At 48.7% G+C, this 14,219-nt stretch overlaps 1 protein-coding gene across 15 annotated transcripts in view; it reads right to left on the bottom strand.

The window, feature by feature from the left end:
• LOC121277910 (pumilio homolog 2) overlaps positions 1-10,579 on the bottom strand; it is a 126,505-nt gene extending 115,926 nt beyond the window's left edge. For 14 of the 15 annotated variants that reach the window (XM_041187737.1, XM_041187739.1, XM_041187738.1 and 11 more), the window contains exons 1-2: positions 10,456-10,579; positions 8,768-9,111 (exon numbers count right to left, since the gene is read on the bottom strand). In XM_041187737.1, coding sequence (XP_041043671.1) covers positions 8,768-9,100 — 333 coding nt within the window. In that variant the 5' untranslated portion in view covers positions 9,101-9,111; positions 10,456-10,579. Of the gene's footprint in view, positions 1-8,767; positions 9,112-10,455 lie in introns of those variants that run through there. The other variant, XM_041187749.1, reaches the window with a different exon arrangement.
• Between the last annotated feature and the right edge of the window lie 3,640 nt (positions 10,580-14,219).

Here is a 14,219-nt window from a genome sequence, read left to right as displayed (position 1 = left end):
ATTTCATGGTACGTGGGCATCACTGGTTAGGCCAGAATTTTTATTGCCTATCCCTAACTGCCCTTGAGAAGGTGGTTGTGAACCACCTTCTTCAACTGCTATAGCCCATGTGGTGTAGGTACACTTGCAGTGCTGTTTGGGAGGGAGTTCCAGGAATTTGACCCAGTGACAGTGAAGGAATGGTGATATAGTTCCAAGTCAGGACAGTGTTTGGCTTGGAGGGGAACTTGCAGGTAGTGGTATTCCCATACATCTGTTGCCTTGTCCTCGTAGGTGGTCAAGGTCGCAGTTTTAAAGGTGCTGTTGAAGGAATCCTGGTGAGTTGCCGCAATGTATCTTGTAGATGGTACACACTGCTGCCACTGTGCGTCGGTAGTGGAGGGTGTGAATGTTTAAGATGGTGGATAGGGTGCCAATCAAGTGGGCTGCTTTTGTCCAAGAAGGTCTCGTTTTCTTGAGTATTGATGGAGCTGCATTCATCAAGTGGCGAATATTCTATCACGCTCCTTCTGAATAGTGGGAAGGCTTTGGGTGGGTGGGCGGGGGGGCAGCGGCAGCAAATGAGTTACTGCAATTTTTGTAAGTTGTCATTTTTTCACTGTCACCGGGTCAAATACCTGAAAAACTCCCTTCCTAACAGCATACACCACATGGACTGCAACAGTCCAAGAAGGCAGATCATCATATTTTCAAGAGCAATTAGCAATTAACAACAAAAAATAAAAAATACCCGGAAAAACTCAGCAGGTCTGTCAGCATCGGCGGAGAAGAGTACAGTTGACGTTTCAAGTCCTCATGACCCTTCAACAGAACTAAGTAAAAATAGGAGAGGGGTGAAATATAAGCTGACTTGGGGAGGGGGGGGGGGGGGGGGATTGTTGGGACAAGCAAGCAGTTATAGAAGGAGATAACCAAGAGATGTCACAGACAAAAGAACAAAGAGGTGTTGAAGGTGGTGATATTATCTAAAAGAATGCGCTAATTAAGAATGGATAGCAGGACAAGCAAGGTACAGATAGCACTAGTGGGGGTGGGGTGAAATAAGACTAAAAAGGCATAAGACGTATAGATAAATGATCGGTGGAATACATTAAAAATAACGGAAATAGGTGGGAAAAGAAAAATCTATATAAATTATTGGAAAAAACAAAAAGGAGGGGGAAGAAACGGAAAGGGGGTGGGGATGGAGGAGGGAGTTTAAATTCTAAAATTGTTGAACTCAATATTCAGTCCAGAAGGCTGTAAAGTGCCTAGTCGGAAGATGAGGTGCTGTTCCTCCAGTTTGCGTTGAGCTTCGCTGGAACAATGCAACAAGCCAAGGACAGACATGTGGGCAAGAGAGCAGGGTGGAGTGTTAAAATGGCAAGCGACAGGGAGGTCTGGGTTATGCTTGCGGACAGACCGAAGGTGTTCCGCAAAGCGTTCACCCAGTCTGCATTTGCTCTCTCCAATGTAGAGGAAACCGCATTCAGAGCAACGAATGCAGTAGACTAAGTTGAAGGAAATGCAAGTGAAATGCTGCTTCACTTGAAAGGAGTGTTTGGGCCCTTGGACAGTGAGGAGAGAGGAAGTGAAGGGGCAGGTGTTGCATATCTCGCGTTCGCAGGGGGAGGTGCTGTGGGAGGGAGCTGAGGAGTAGGGGGTGATGGAGGAGTGGACCAGGGTGTCACGGAGGGAACGATCCCTACGGAATGCCGCCAGGGGGATGAAGGGAAGATGTGTTTGGTGGTAGCATCATGCTGGAGTTGGCGGAAATGGCAGAGGATGATCCTTTGAATACGGAGGCTGGTGGGGGACCCTATCATGTTTCTGGGAGGGAGGAGAAGGCGTGAGGGCGGATGCACGGGAGATGGGCTAGACATGGTTGAGGACCCTGTCAACTACCATGGGTGGAAAACCTCGGTTAAAGAAGGAGGAGGACATGTCAGAGGAACTGTTTTTGAAGGTAGCATCATCAGAACAGATGCGACGGAGGCGAAGGAACTGAGAGAATGGGATGGAGTGCTTACAGCTGGTCTTGCCAACCATGCTCACATGCCATGAACAATTTTTTTTTAAAAATCCATTTCCAACATGCAGGACTGGGACAATGGGAAACATGGAAATAGTGCCCACAATTCTACATAGAAGATATAACTCTTGCCCTCAATGAGCCATGGCACTGATATTTACAGTGAAGAGAAGTTGCTTAAAGGGTTGAGACAATGCATATGAAATTGCCTTGTAAATCGAGAAAACAACTGTAGTATGAAGACATTATAGATTGGTGTTTGGAAGCAGCAGTTAACAGTCTTTCTGGTGCATAAGTCACTGCACGGCAATAGACAACAAAGTTTACAAATTCTCAATTATACCCAATTTCATGTATCTATAGGGAAAGATTTTTATAAAAATTCCAATTCGGTCAGAGCTGGCAAGGCCATATCAACTGGCCATCTCTAGTTGCCTGGAGACAGGTGTGGCATTTTCTTTGAATTGCTAGCTTTTGTGATGGTGATGCTTCAACAATGGTGTTAGGATGGAAATTCCAGGATATTGGCCCAATTTGTTCCATTCTGTTGCATAATTGATGTTTCACTATAATATTTCAGGATTAACTTAAGTAATTATATTTATTAATCATTCAGCACATACATCAACACAGAACATGTCAATATTCACAATCACTTCTGTGAAAAACTCAAAACAATACTCTGCAAAGTTCACATCCCACCTAAAGATTATGCAAAATTGAATAAAATTATCATTTGGTGTTGGATATAAACACTCAAATTTTAGTCAAGCTGTTTTTAGTGCACTTGTGTTGCCAGCTCCCAATGTGCAGGTCTCACAGCCAGTTGCAAATCAAATGTAAAACTGCTGGAACCCACTAAAAACCACCAACACATCAATGACTTCTAGATCTTACATAATACAAGAGCAGTTCAAAAATAAAATTCAATAGAAATATTGAAGTCACTAGTTTTAGCAAGCCCAAATTGTTTAACATTCAGATGGCAGACGGTTATGTGCCATCTCCGCTTTAGGAAGTGCCAGAACAATTATAGTTCTCACCCAATTTAAAAGCAACTGACATCTAACAATTATATACAATTTTAAAAATTACTGGATTTATTCAGAAACTTATAGATTACAATGTTTAATTCTTCATTGGATAAAGTTTTGGTTAATTTGATGGCCATCAAGTGGTCTATTTTATGTATGCCAATATTCCATGAAAGTTCATCTCATTCAGATTGTCCTGGGTTTTATGCAAAGGAAAGGGAAAGGAAAAAGCCAAAAGCATCTTGTAGCTTTTATTCCGAACTCAGAATTCAGTGAAATATAATGAAGAATCCAAATAATTTTTGATAGGTCGAATATAAACAGGTTACATTTATAAACAATTTGCCTTTAATGTAGTAAGGGTCCTAGAGGAATTTATAGATTTGTAATCAGGTAAACATTGACACCAAGGCAAAGACATATTAAGACAGGTGACTAAAAACTTAGTCAAAGATGCTAGTTTCAAGGAGCATCTTAACAAAGGTGAAGTGAACTGATTTAGAGGGGAAATTGCAGAACTTAGGGCCTAGAGAGCTAAAGGCATGGCCGCCAATAGTGAGGCAAAATAAGTGGGGGATACATAAGGGGCCAGAATGAAGGACCAGAGGATCCTTGGCTGAATTGACACAAGGATGAGAATTTTAAAAGTTGAGGTTTTGGTGGATCAGGAACCAATGTAGGTCAATAGTCATCAAGAAAGGTACATTATCATCGTTATTGATTTCACCCTTCCAAACTCTGGTTGTCTCAGAAGATCATTTTGAGCACCATCATCCGAGGATGAAATCATCAGGGTGGTAAAAGCAGTTTGAATACAATGATTATATTACCTTAACTTTTTTTTTTCCCTTAAAACTGGTTTAAGAACAGGGATTGAAAACAGGATTATATATCTTAAATCAAGATGCATGCCACAATGCATAAGCAAATGAAATAATCAGTTCATACCTGTTCTTGCTAAGCTTAATATGTGCTTTACTGTTATGCAAGGCTGCAAACAAATTAAGTCATTTATGTAAATGATTCGATATCTTAACTCAGCTGGTTTAAGCCAATAGTATTTACATGTTTTACTAGACAATAAATATAGACGTGCGTTGATACACCTCTATCCTTTGGAATGGTATTTTGGATGTGTGTTTTTTCCTTCCTCCCAAAGTTGAAGTGCTTTTCTCCTTGTTGCAAGCAATCTTTATATTTAATTCTGGAAGACCAGCATCTTCAAGTTGTCTCAGAGCATTTTCATTGCTAAATGTGCAGGCTAACATTTAACTTTCAACCAACATCAAAGGAAGAAATTACCTGGTGACTTATCTCATTCCTGCGTGACAGATATAGCTGTGTACAAATGAGCTGTTGGGTTTGCCTTTGATAGTGACTGGACTTTAAAATATTTCAAAGGCTGTAAAGAACTTCAGGGTGCTCTGATGATATGAATGGTGCTTACATAAATCCCAAGTACTTCTTTCTAAATTCAACACCCTAATTCTTATGATAGAACTACTGACCAGTGGAAAGCTGGGTCAACAATTCTGTTGCTGTGTAAATGAATTGAGACTTAGAATATCAGAGCCTCCTTATGGAAACCAGCTTCCCAGAATCCAACCTGAATAAGGGTCTTTAAAATTAGCTATAAAGTTTATATAATAGAGGAGGACTCAATAAGCTTAAACTCTGTCCCCTCATCAGGTCTGCTATTCATATGCACTCTGTGCTCATCAGATCTGACAAAAATGAAGCCACTAGCCATCAGCTGTAGCAAATTCCACATTTACTATCAAATTGCAGCTGGCTGCAGAAAATCCAGACTGGGAGTCAGTGCCACTAGCACAATACAGAAGCAGTTCTGTTCAGCAGTTTGAAAGCCAACATTTTTTTTATTTTTCATGTTTCACTACATTACACAACTTTGTCACAATATCTCAAGTCTCAACTTTGAACTTAACATCGTAGTAACAGCAGGATTTAATGTACAGTAATACCCAGATTCATATATATTAAAGCAATATTTCCAAGGTTCAGAATGGAAAGCAGATTTTTCTAAAACAGGTTTGCATAATAAATAATGGGGTCAGCTCCATTCAAGTAGAAATAAGGGTGTTACAACCTGGCTTTAGATTCTTTGCTACAAATGGTAGGAACAAGAAGTTCACCAAACACAACAATTTTCCCTTGGTTCCCAAAATAATACTTTATCAAGAGGGTTGTAGATTCACACAATTTACAGGGAAATTTGATGCACCATGAAAACTCCCTCTTAAGCAAAGAGAACCTAAATTACACAAAGATGGCTAAACAATTCTATTATCTTAACTTACAATTACTTAGAGCCTTTATGTTAAAGGGTCCCAAGGTGCTTCCACAGGACTTTTATAAAAGTAAACTTGAGGATTATTCAAAACTCTTGCCAGGGTGCTTACACCAAGTCCCATTCACCCCTGTGCTTGCTGACCTACACTGGCTCCCAGTCAAGCAATGTCTCAATTTTAAAATTCTCATACTTGTTTTCAACCCCCTCTATGGCCTCATCCCTCCCTAACTCTGTAACCTCCTCCACGTGCACAACTCTTGAGATCTCTGCACTCGTCTAATTCCAGTCTCTTAAGCATCTCCAAATTTAACTGCTCCACCATTAGTGACTGCACCTTCAGCTGCCTAGGTATTGATCTCCAAAATCCCTTCCCTAAACTCTCTACCTTTCTATCCTCCTTTAAAATATCCTGAAAACTCAGCTCTTTGGACCATCTGCCCTAATGTCCTTATGTGGCCTAATGAGGGAAGCAACACAGGAAGCTAATCAAATGGTCTCAACTTTAGCAACAAAGATGTCCATGAGCTTCTCACACTTATTATTAGAGGGGAGAGGTTTAAGAAAATGGTTTACAGTAGAGAAAATAAATCGGGGTTATCTTTGCATTCTAGGTGGATGGCTAAACTATTTGTCCATCATACTCGTTCAAGCCTGTTTTTCTTGTTTTATTATTTGTTCATGGGATGTGAGTGTCGCTAGGCTACCATTTACTGCCCAACCCTAATTACCCTTTTTTAAAGGGCATTCATGAGTCAACCATATTGCTGTGGGTATGGAGTCACATGCAGGGCAGACCAGGTAAGGGCAGCAGATTTCCTTCCCTAAAAGACATTAGTGAACCAGCTGGGTTTTTACGACAATCGTTCTGTGGTCATTATCAGACTTTTTCAGTCAGAATTCAAATTTCACCATCTGTCATGGTGGGATTCAAACCCAGGTCCCCAGAGCATTACCCTGAGTCTCTAGAATACTAGTCCAGTGACAATATCACTATGCCACCACCTCCCCATGGGGTGTGGACTCACATTGGTAACATTATCAATATGTAATGGATTTATTCTCATTTATTTGGAACATTTCAAAATAGCCCATACTTGAAATGTTGTGCGGCTGTGGAATTCTTTGCCTCAGAAGGTGGAGGAGGAATTGAATATTTTTACGACAGAGGTAGATAGATTCGTTAGGCAAGAGAATCAAAAATTATGGGGGTTAGATGGGAATGTGGAAATCAAAGCACAAGATGATCAGCCATGATTTTACTGAATGGCGGAGCAGGCTCGAAGGGCCAAATGGTCTACTCTTGTCCCTATTTCTTGTGTTCTTATGAAATAGGGATGATAAATAGGAAGGCCTCAAGGCAAAAAAATGAGGAGGGGGGGGGATTTAAACTACAGCTATTAATAGGTTCTGCACATTCATAATTAAGGCAGAAAATCTAGCTCAAATCGGCAGTGCTATCAGAACACGGTTCACAATGTACTCCAAATGCAAAAAATTTAAGCAATTTTATGTTACGATCATTTTTTTCTTTCAAACAAAAGTACCTAAAATTATAAAAACCATAAAAACTTCAGTTGGCAAGTAATTTTCCAATGCGAGCAGACATATTATTTACACTTTGGTTGTCCAAACTCTGTCTTCTTGAACCAATTACATATGTTCAAGCCACATTTACGCTGATGCTTTAGCTTGGATTCTGGGAGAAAGGTGTCTGTAAACTAACTCCCTAGTTAAATTGTTAAATTCAGTTCTCTTATCCCAGTAACATATTTGTGGATCAAGGACAGTGGGTATACAAGTTGGCTGTCATAAAATAAGTAGACTTAATTTAAATACCAGCATCAGGTTCACGTATGACATTTGGGATTCTCAGATGAAAACAGCACCAGCGTAAGATGTACAAGGCAAAATAAAAATACAAGGGATATGCATGAAAGTACTCCTCCCTCCCCAATTTACAAGCAGTGAATTTGGTAGCCTGTTTTAGGAGGCTGCAGGAGGGAACTATGAGGACTTCACGATCAACACATGGCCCACCAGCTGTCAGTTAGATATCTTTACTGTACACCAATCTGTACTCAACATACAGGAAATGTTTTTGTTTACAAAACATTAAAACACTTCAAAATATTTGAATTTTCTCCTCCTTCCAGAGGCCCTTTTCAAAACAGCAATAATCATAAAACTGCAACAAACACTGACAAATGCATTTTAACACTTAAAATTAATATAAAATAGTCAACTCAATTATTTCCTCACTGACAGCTTCAGAAAAAGTACACATTGCAATGTTGCAAAACCGAGCACAGATGCACTTGTATCACAATTTTAAAATAGTTGTGTACATCCTGGCTTTAGTTTCTAAATCTGATCCATGAATATCTGCCCTAAAGAATAGCTTAAGGTTAATTTCTAAATACTTAAAAGACTCGCAACTTGCCAAGTCTCCTTCAACAGCACCTTTCAAACCTGCAACCTCTACCACTGAGAAGGGCAAAGGCACCAGGTGCATGGGAACACCATCACCTGGAAGTTCCCCTCCAAGCCACACAAAATCCTGACTTGGAACTATATCACCCACCCTTCACTGTCACTGGGTCGAAATCCTAAAATTCTCTTCACCGACACTCTGGGTTTACCTGCACCAGATGGACTGCAGTAGTTCAAGGTGGTGATGCATCACCACCTTCTCTAGACTACTTAAAGATTGGCAACAAATGCTGGCCATGCCAGCAACGTCCACATCTCATCAAAGAATGAAGACTAATAGTTTAAAAATAGGGAGTACAAAGGCCACACTATAAAAGAACTAGAGGTCAGAATTTTTAATAATTGATATGGGAAGATGTTGTGAAATCAAACATTGTTACAATGCTGCATTTAAAACTCGATCATCTGGATTAAAGAACAATACTTTAAAAAATAGAGCCCTTACTGAAAAAAATACATTTCGTAAACAAGATATGATTTAAATAGGCCATTATGCTTCGAATCAAAGCAGGGAGAAGAAACAATAGTAAAAGGCTGCTTCAAGTTTTTGAATACAATATTGCAAAATTAAATATTTAAAAATTAATACGTAGAGATACTGAGAACTTGCATACATTAGCTTACACGCAACATCTAAAACAAACAGTGCTTTTGTTAAACCATATTTGTGGAAGGGTGCCGACAAAGACCAATGAACTTATACTGCCAAACTTACATAAAAACAGCAAGCCATCTAAGAAGTTTCTTTTTTGCATATCAAACCCAAAGCGTAAAAGGTTGGGTACATGCAACCAGAATAAAAATATTGCAGAATATTAAATTTAAAATTTGAGGAAGGGGTGGGTGTATTCTGCAGCGGGTGCATTTCACCCCCCAATCCAGGAAGAAAGGAGTGAAGGATAATAACCGAGGAGAACACACCTGATGCTCCACATGGACTCCATCCCCCGTAGGCCAGCGGTGTTTGCTCGAGTAGCCGCCCAGTTGTTCCCCCGGCTGCCTCTGGAAGAAATAACCCACGGTGGCGTCGTCTTGAGAGCGGCCGCTCAGAGGGGGCTGGATTCCGTGGTTGCTGGACGCTATGATCGGGGCTGTGCCGGGGCCCAGAGCTGTTCCTGGTGCGGCCGCGGCGCTCAGCACCAGCCCGCCGCCGCTGAGCGGAGGAGCCCCGCCGCCTCCTCCGTGCATCATCCGAGCCGAGTCCTGCTGCCAGGACACTTCATTCATCCCCAGGAGAACACATGGAATATTCATTCCACGGGAACCTGTGCAAACACAAGTGAGCCTATCAGAGGAGAAGCCGGGTCCAACCCCACCCCCACCAAAAACCCCCGGGCCGGGTCCAACACCTCCCCCCACCACACCCCAAAACCCCGGGCCGGGTCCAACCCCCTTGCCCCACCCCCAAAACCCCCCGGGCCGGGTCCAACCCCACCCCCCCCCAAAAAACCCCGGGCCGGGTCCAACCCCTCCCCCCCGGGCCGGGTCCAACCCCTCCCCCACGGGCCGGGTCCAACCCCTCCCCCCCGGGCCGGGTCCAACCCCTCTCCCCGCCCCCCCCCCAAAACCCCCCGGGCCGGGTCCAACCCCTCTCCCCGCCCCCCCCCAAAACCCCCCGGGCCGGGTCCAACCCCTTTCCCCGCCCCCCACAAAACCCCCCGGGCCGGGTCCAACCCCTTTCCCCGCCCCCCCCCCAAAACCCCCCGGGCCGGATCCAACCCCTCCCCCCCCCAAAAAACCCCGGGCCGGGTCCAACCCCTCCCCCCGGGCCGGGTCCAACCCCTTTCCCCGCCCCCCCCCCAAAACACCCCGGGCCGGGTCCAACCCCTTTCCCCGCCCCCCCCAAAACCCCCCGGGCCGGATCCAACCCCTCCCCCCCCCAAAAAACCCCGGGCCGGGTCCAACCCCTCCCCCCGGGCCGGGTCCAACCCCTCTCCCCGCCCCCCCCAAAACCCCCCGGGCCGGGTCCAACCCCTTTCCCCGCCCCCCCCCAAAACCCCCCGGGCCGGATCCAACCCCTCCCCCCCCCCAAAAAAACCCCGGGCCGGGTCCAACCCCTCCCCCCGGGCCGGGTCCAACCCCTTTCCCCGCCCCCCCCAAAACCCCCCGGGCCGGATCCAACCCCTCCCCCCCCCAAAAAACCCCGGGCCGGGTCCAACCCCTCCCCCCGGGCCGGGTCCAACCCCTCTCCCCGCCCCCCCCAAAACCCCCCGGGCCGGATCCAAACCCTCCCCGCCCCCCCCCCCAAAACCCCGGGCCGGGTCCAACCCCTCTCTCCCCCACCCCCCAACACCTCCCCGCCCCCCCCCCAAAACCCTGGGCCGGGTCCAACTCCTCTCTTTCCCCCCCCACCCCAAAACCCCCCGGGCAGGGTCCAACCCCTCCCCCCCCCCCCCAAAAAAAAACCCCGGGCCGGGTCCGACACCTCCCTCCCCTCCCCATCCCCCCCCCCACTCTGCCCCCAGTGTCCGGACACTAACGCCCGCGGCCGACTCCCTTTCTCTCTGTTTGTGTGAATCCGATGTTTTTAAGCCGCACTCATTCCGCAGGCCCGCTGCTGCAGACGGTTAGCCGCGTTATTTTCAGACTGTTCCCTGGGTGATACTCACACACACGGAGATGCGATGGCGACCGATTCGGCGGCTTTTCTGGGTTTTTTTGCGCGTCAGAAACTCACTGACTTCCCCACAACATGGCGGCCAACATCGTCCCCGCGCACAGCATGCCGGCTCCTCCCCTCCCTGGGACATGATTCACTCAGTGGCCAGGGCGAGGGAGGCACCGCCCCCCAGGCACCCGCCACACGCGGCACCGCCCCCCCCCCCGCCACCTGCCACCCCGCGGCACCGCCCCCCCGCCACCTGCCACTCGCGGCACCGCCCCCCCGCCACCTGCCACTCGCGGCACCGCCCCCCCGGCACCCGCCACCCCGCGGCACCGCCCTCCCGGCACCCGCCACTCGCGGCACCGCCCCCCCCGGCACCCGCCACTCGCGGCACCGCCCCCCCGGCACCCGCCACTCGCGGCATCTCCCCCCCGGCACCCGTCACCCCGCGGCACCGCCCCCCCCCCGTCACCCGCCACTCGCGGCACCGCCCACCCGCCACCCCGCGGCACCTCCCCCCCACCACCCCACGGCACCGCCCCTGCCCCCACCACCCCGTGGCATCGCAACCCCGCGGCGCCGCAGTGGCACCTGCCCCCACCACCCCGTGGCATCGCAACCCCGCGGCGCCGCAGTGGCACCTGCCCCCACCACCCCGTGGCATCGCAACCCCGCGGCGCCGCAGTGGCACCTGCCCCCACCACCCCGTGGCATCGCAACCCCGCGGCGCCGCAGTGGCACCTGCCCCCACCACCCCGTGGCATCGCAACCCCGTGGCGCCGCAGTGGCACCTGCCCCCACCACCCCGTGGCATCGCAACCCCACGGCGCCGCAGTGGCACCTGCCCCCACCACCCCGTGGCATCGCAACCCCGCGGCGCCGCAGTGGCACCTGCCCCCACCACCCCGTGGCATCGCAACCCCGCGGCGCCGCAGTGGCACCTGCCCCCACCACCCCGTGGCATCGCAACCCCGCGGCGCCGCAGTGGCACCTGCCCCCACCACCCCGTGGCATCGCAACCCCGCGGCGCCGCAGTGGCACCTGCCCCCACCACCCCGTGGCATCGCAACCCCGTGGCGCCGCAGTGGCACCTGCCCCCACCACCCCGTGGCATCGCAACCCCACGGCGCCGCAGTGGCACCTGCCCCCACCACCCCGTGGCATCGCAACCCCGCGGCGCCGCAGTGGCACCTGCCCCCACCACCCCGTGGCATCGCAACGCCGCGGCGCCTCAGTGGCACCTGCCCCCACCACCCTGTGGCATTGCCACCCTGCGGCACTACCCCGCCACCCCGCGGCGCCGCCACCCCGCAGCACCGCCACTCCGCGGTGCCGCAACCCCGCGGCACTGCCAGAGTGAGGGTGGGACTGCAAACTGCAATCTCACTACACTGCCAGAGTGAAGGTGACTCTGCAAACTGCAATTTCACTGCACTGCCAGAGTGAAGGTGACTCTGCAAACTGCAATCTCACTACACTGCCAGAGTGAAGGTGACTCTGCAAACTGCAATTTCACTGCACTGCCAGAGTGAAGGTGACTCTGCAAACTGCAATCTCACTACACTGCCAGAGTGAAGGTGACTCTGCAAACTGTAATTTCACTGCACTGCCAGAGTGAAGGTGACTCTGCAAACTGCAATTTCATTGCATTGCCAGAATGAGGGTGGCACTGCAAACTGCAACCCCACTGCACTGCCAGAGACAGAGGGATAGAGGGGGCACTGCAAATTGCACTGCCAGAAGAACAGGGAGGCACTGCAAACTGCAACCTCACTGCACTGCCAGAGACAGAGGGATAGAGGGGGCACTGCAAATTGCACTGCCAGAAGAACAGGGAGGCACTGCAAACTGCAACCCCATTGCACTGGCCAGAGTGAGGAGGCACTGCAAACTGCAACCCCACTGCACTGCCAGAATGACAGAGGCACTGCAAACTGCACCCCCACGGCAGTGCCAGAATGAGGGAGGCACTGCAAATTGCAATCTAACTGCACTGCCAGAATGAGGGAGGCAATGCAAATTGGAACCCGATTGCACTGCCAGAGGAAGAGGGAGGCAATGCAAACTGCAATCCCACTGCACTGCCATAATGAGGGAGGCACACCATACTGCAACCCCACTGTACTTCCAAAGCAAGTGGGAGGCACTGCACACTGCAACCCTATTGCATCGCCGGAGGAACAGGGGAGAACTGCAAACAGCAAACCCACTGCACTGCCAGAGGAATAAGGAAACACTGCAAACTACAACTCCTGTACTGCCCTGCCAGAGGAACAGGGAGGCACTGCAATCTGCACTCCATAGGAACAGGGAGGCACTGCAAACCAGAACCCCATTGCATTGCCAGAGCAACAGGCACTACACACTGCAACCCTTCTGCACTGCCAGAGGGAGCGGGAGGCCCTGCAAACTCCAATCCCACTGCACTGCCAGAGGAAGGGGAAGGCACTGCAAACTGCAACTCATTGCACGGGCAAAGGGAGAGGGAGGCACTGCAACTGCACCCCAATACACAACCAGAGAGATAGAAATCACTGCAAACTGCAACACCCTACACTGCCCGGGGGGAGGGAGGAACTGCAAATTGCTGTCCCACTACACTACCAGAGAGGGAGGCACTGTAAACTGCACCCCCCTGCACTGCCAGAGGGAGAGGGAGGCAATGCAAACTGCAGTCAGATTGCACTCCCAGAGGAACCAAGAGACACTGCCAACTGCAATTCATTGCACTGCCAAAGGGAGAGGGCAACACTTCATGTTCAGCCCCACTGCATTGCTAGAGGAACAAGAAGACTCTGGAAACTGCAGCCCCACTACACTGCCAGAGGGAGAGGCTGGGGCAGGTATACTCTGCAAGTTGCGGTTCCATTGCAGGACCAAAGGAAGAGTCAGTTGAAGGCAGAATGCAATGGACAGCCCTACTGTAATCATCTCACTTATTCAGGAAATGTAAATACTTGGTGCATTTCATAATAAAAGTAATAATTCCATATGTTTATATTAATTTATTGGTGATCTCTTATTTGATCATAATCCGACTACGAGCCGTTGAGCTATAGCTCATACACATTAAATGTACTTTAAACAATGAGAGAGGTCGTCAGGATAATATAAATCATGCTTGTTGCCAATAAAGGTAAATCAGTTTGCAAAAAGATTTGAAGTTGCTCCCGAGAGGTCAAAATAAGCTACATTGTAAATAAAAATAAGCAAAGCTTAATGAAACTTTAAACATTGAGTACCTGGGTTAGTATAATAATACTTCCCACAGCTTTAGTTGAAAGTTGTGCAATATCTTCATGGACAAAAGAGCTGAACTCTTGAGGTGAGCTGAGAGTGACTGCCCTTGACATCAAGGCAGCATTTGACAGAGTGTGGCATCAAGGAGCCCTAGCAAAACTGGAGTCAATGGGAATCAGGGGGAAAAACTCTCCGCTGGTTGGAGTCATACCTAGCACAAAGGAAGATGGTTGTGGTGGTTGGAGGTCAGTGATCTCAGTTCCAGGACATCACTGCAGGAGTTTCTCCCTAGGCCCAACCATCTTCAGATGCTTCATCAATGACCTTCCTTCCATCACAAGGTCAGAAGTGGGGATGTTTGCTGATGATTGCACAATGTTCAGCACCATTCACGACTCCTCAGATATTGAAGCAGTCCTTGTCCAAATGCAGCAAGATCTGGACAATATCCAGGCTTGGGCTGACAAGTGGCAAGTAACATTTGTGCCACACAAGTGTCAGGCAATGACCATCTCCAACAAGAGAGAA

This window comes from Carcharodon carcharias, chromosome 5, assembly GCF_017639515.1.
Source record: "Carcharodon carcharias isolate sCarCar2 chromosome 5, sCarCar2.pri, whole genome shotgun sequence".
Taxonomy (NCBI): Eukaryota; Metazoa; Chordata; class Chondrichthyes; order Lamniformes; family Lamnidae; genus Carcharodon; species Carcharodon carcharias.
The sequence above is the reverse complement of the archived record's forward strand: the minus strand, read 5'-3'. Positions and strand labels throughout refer to the sequence as shown.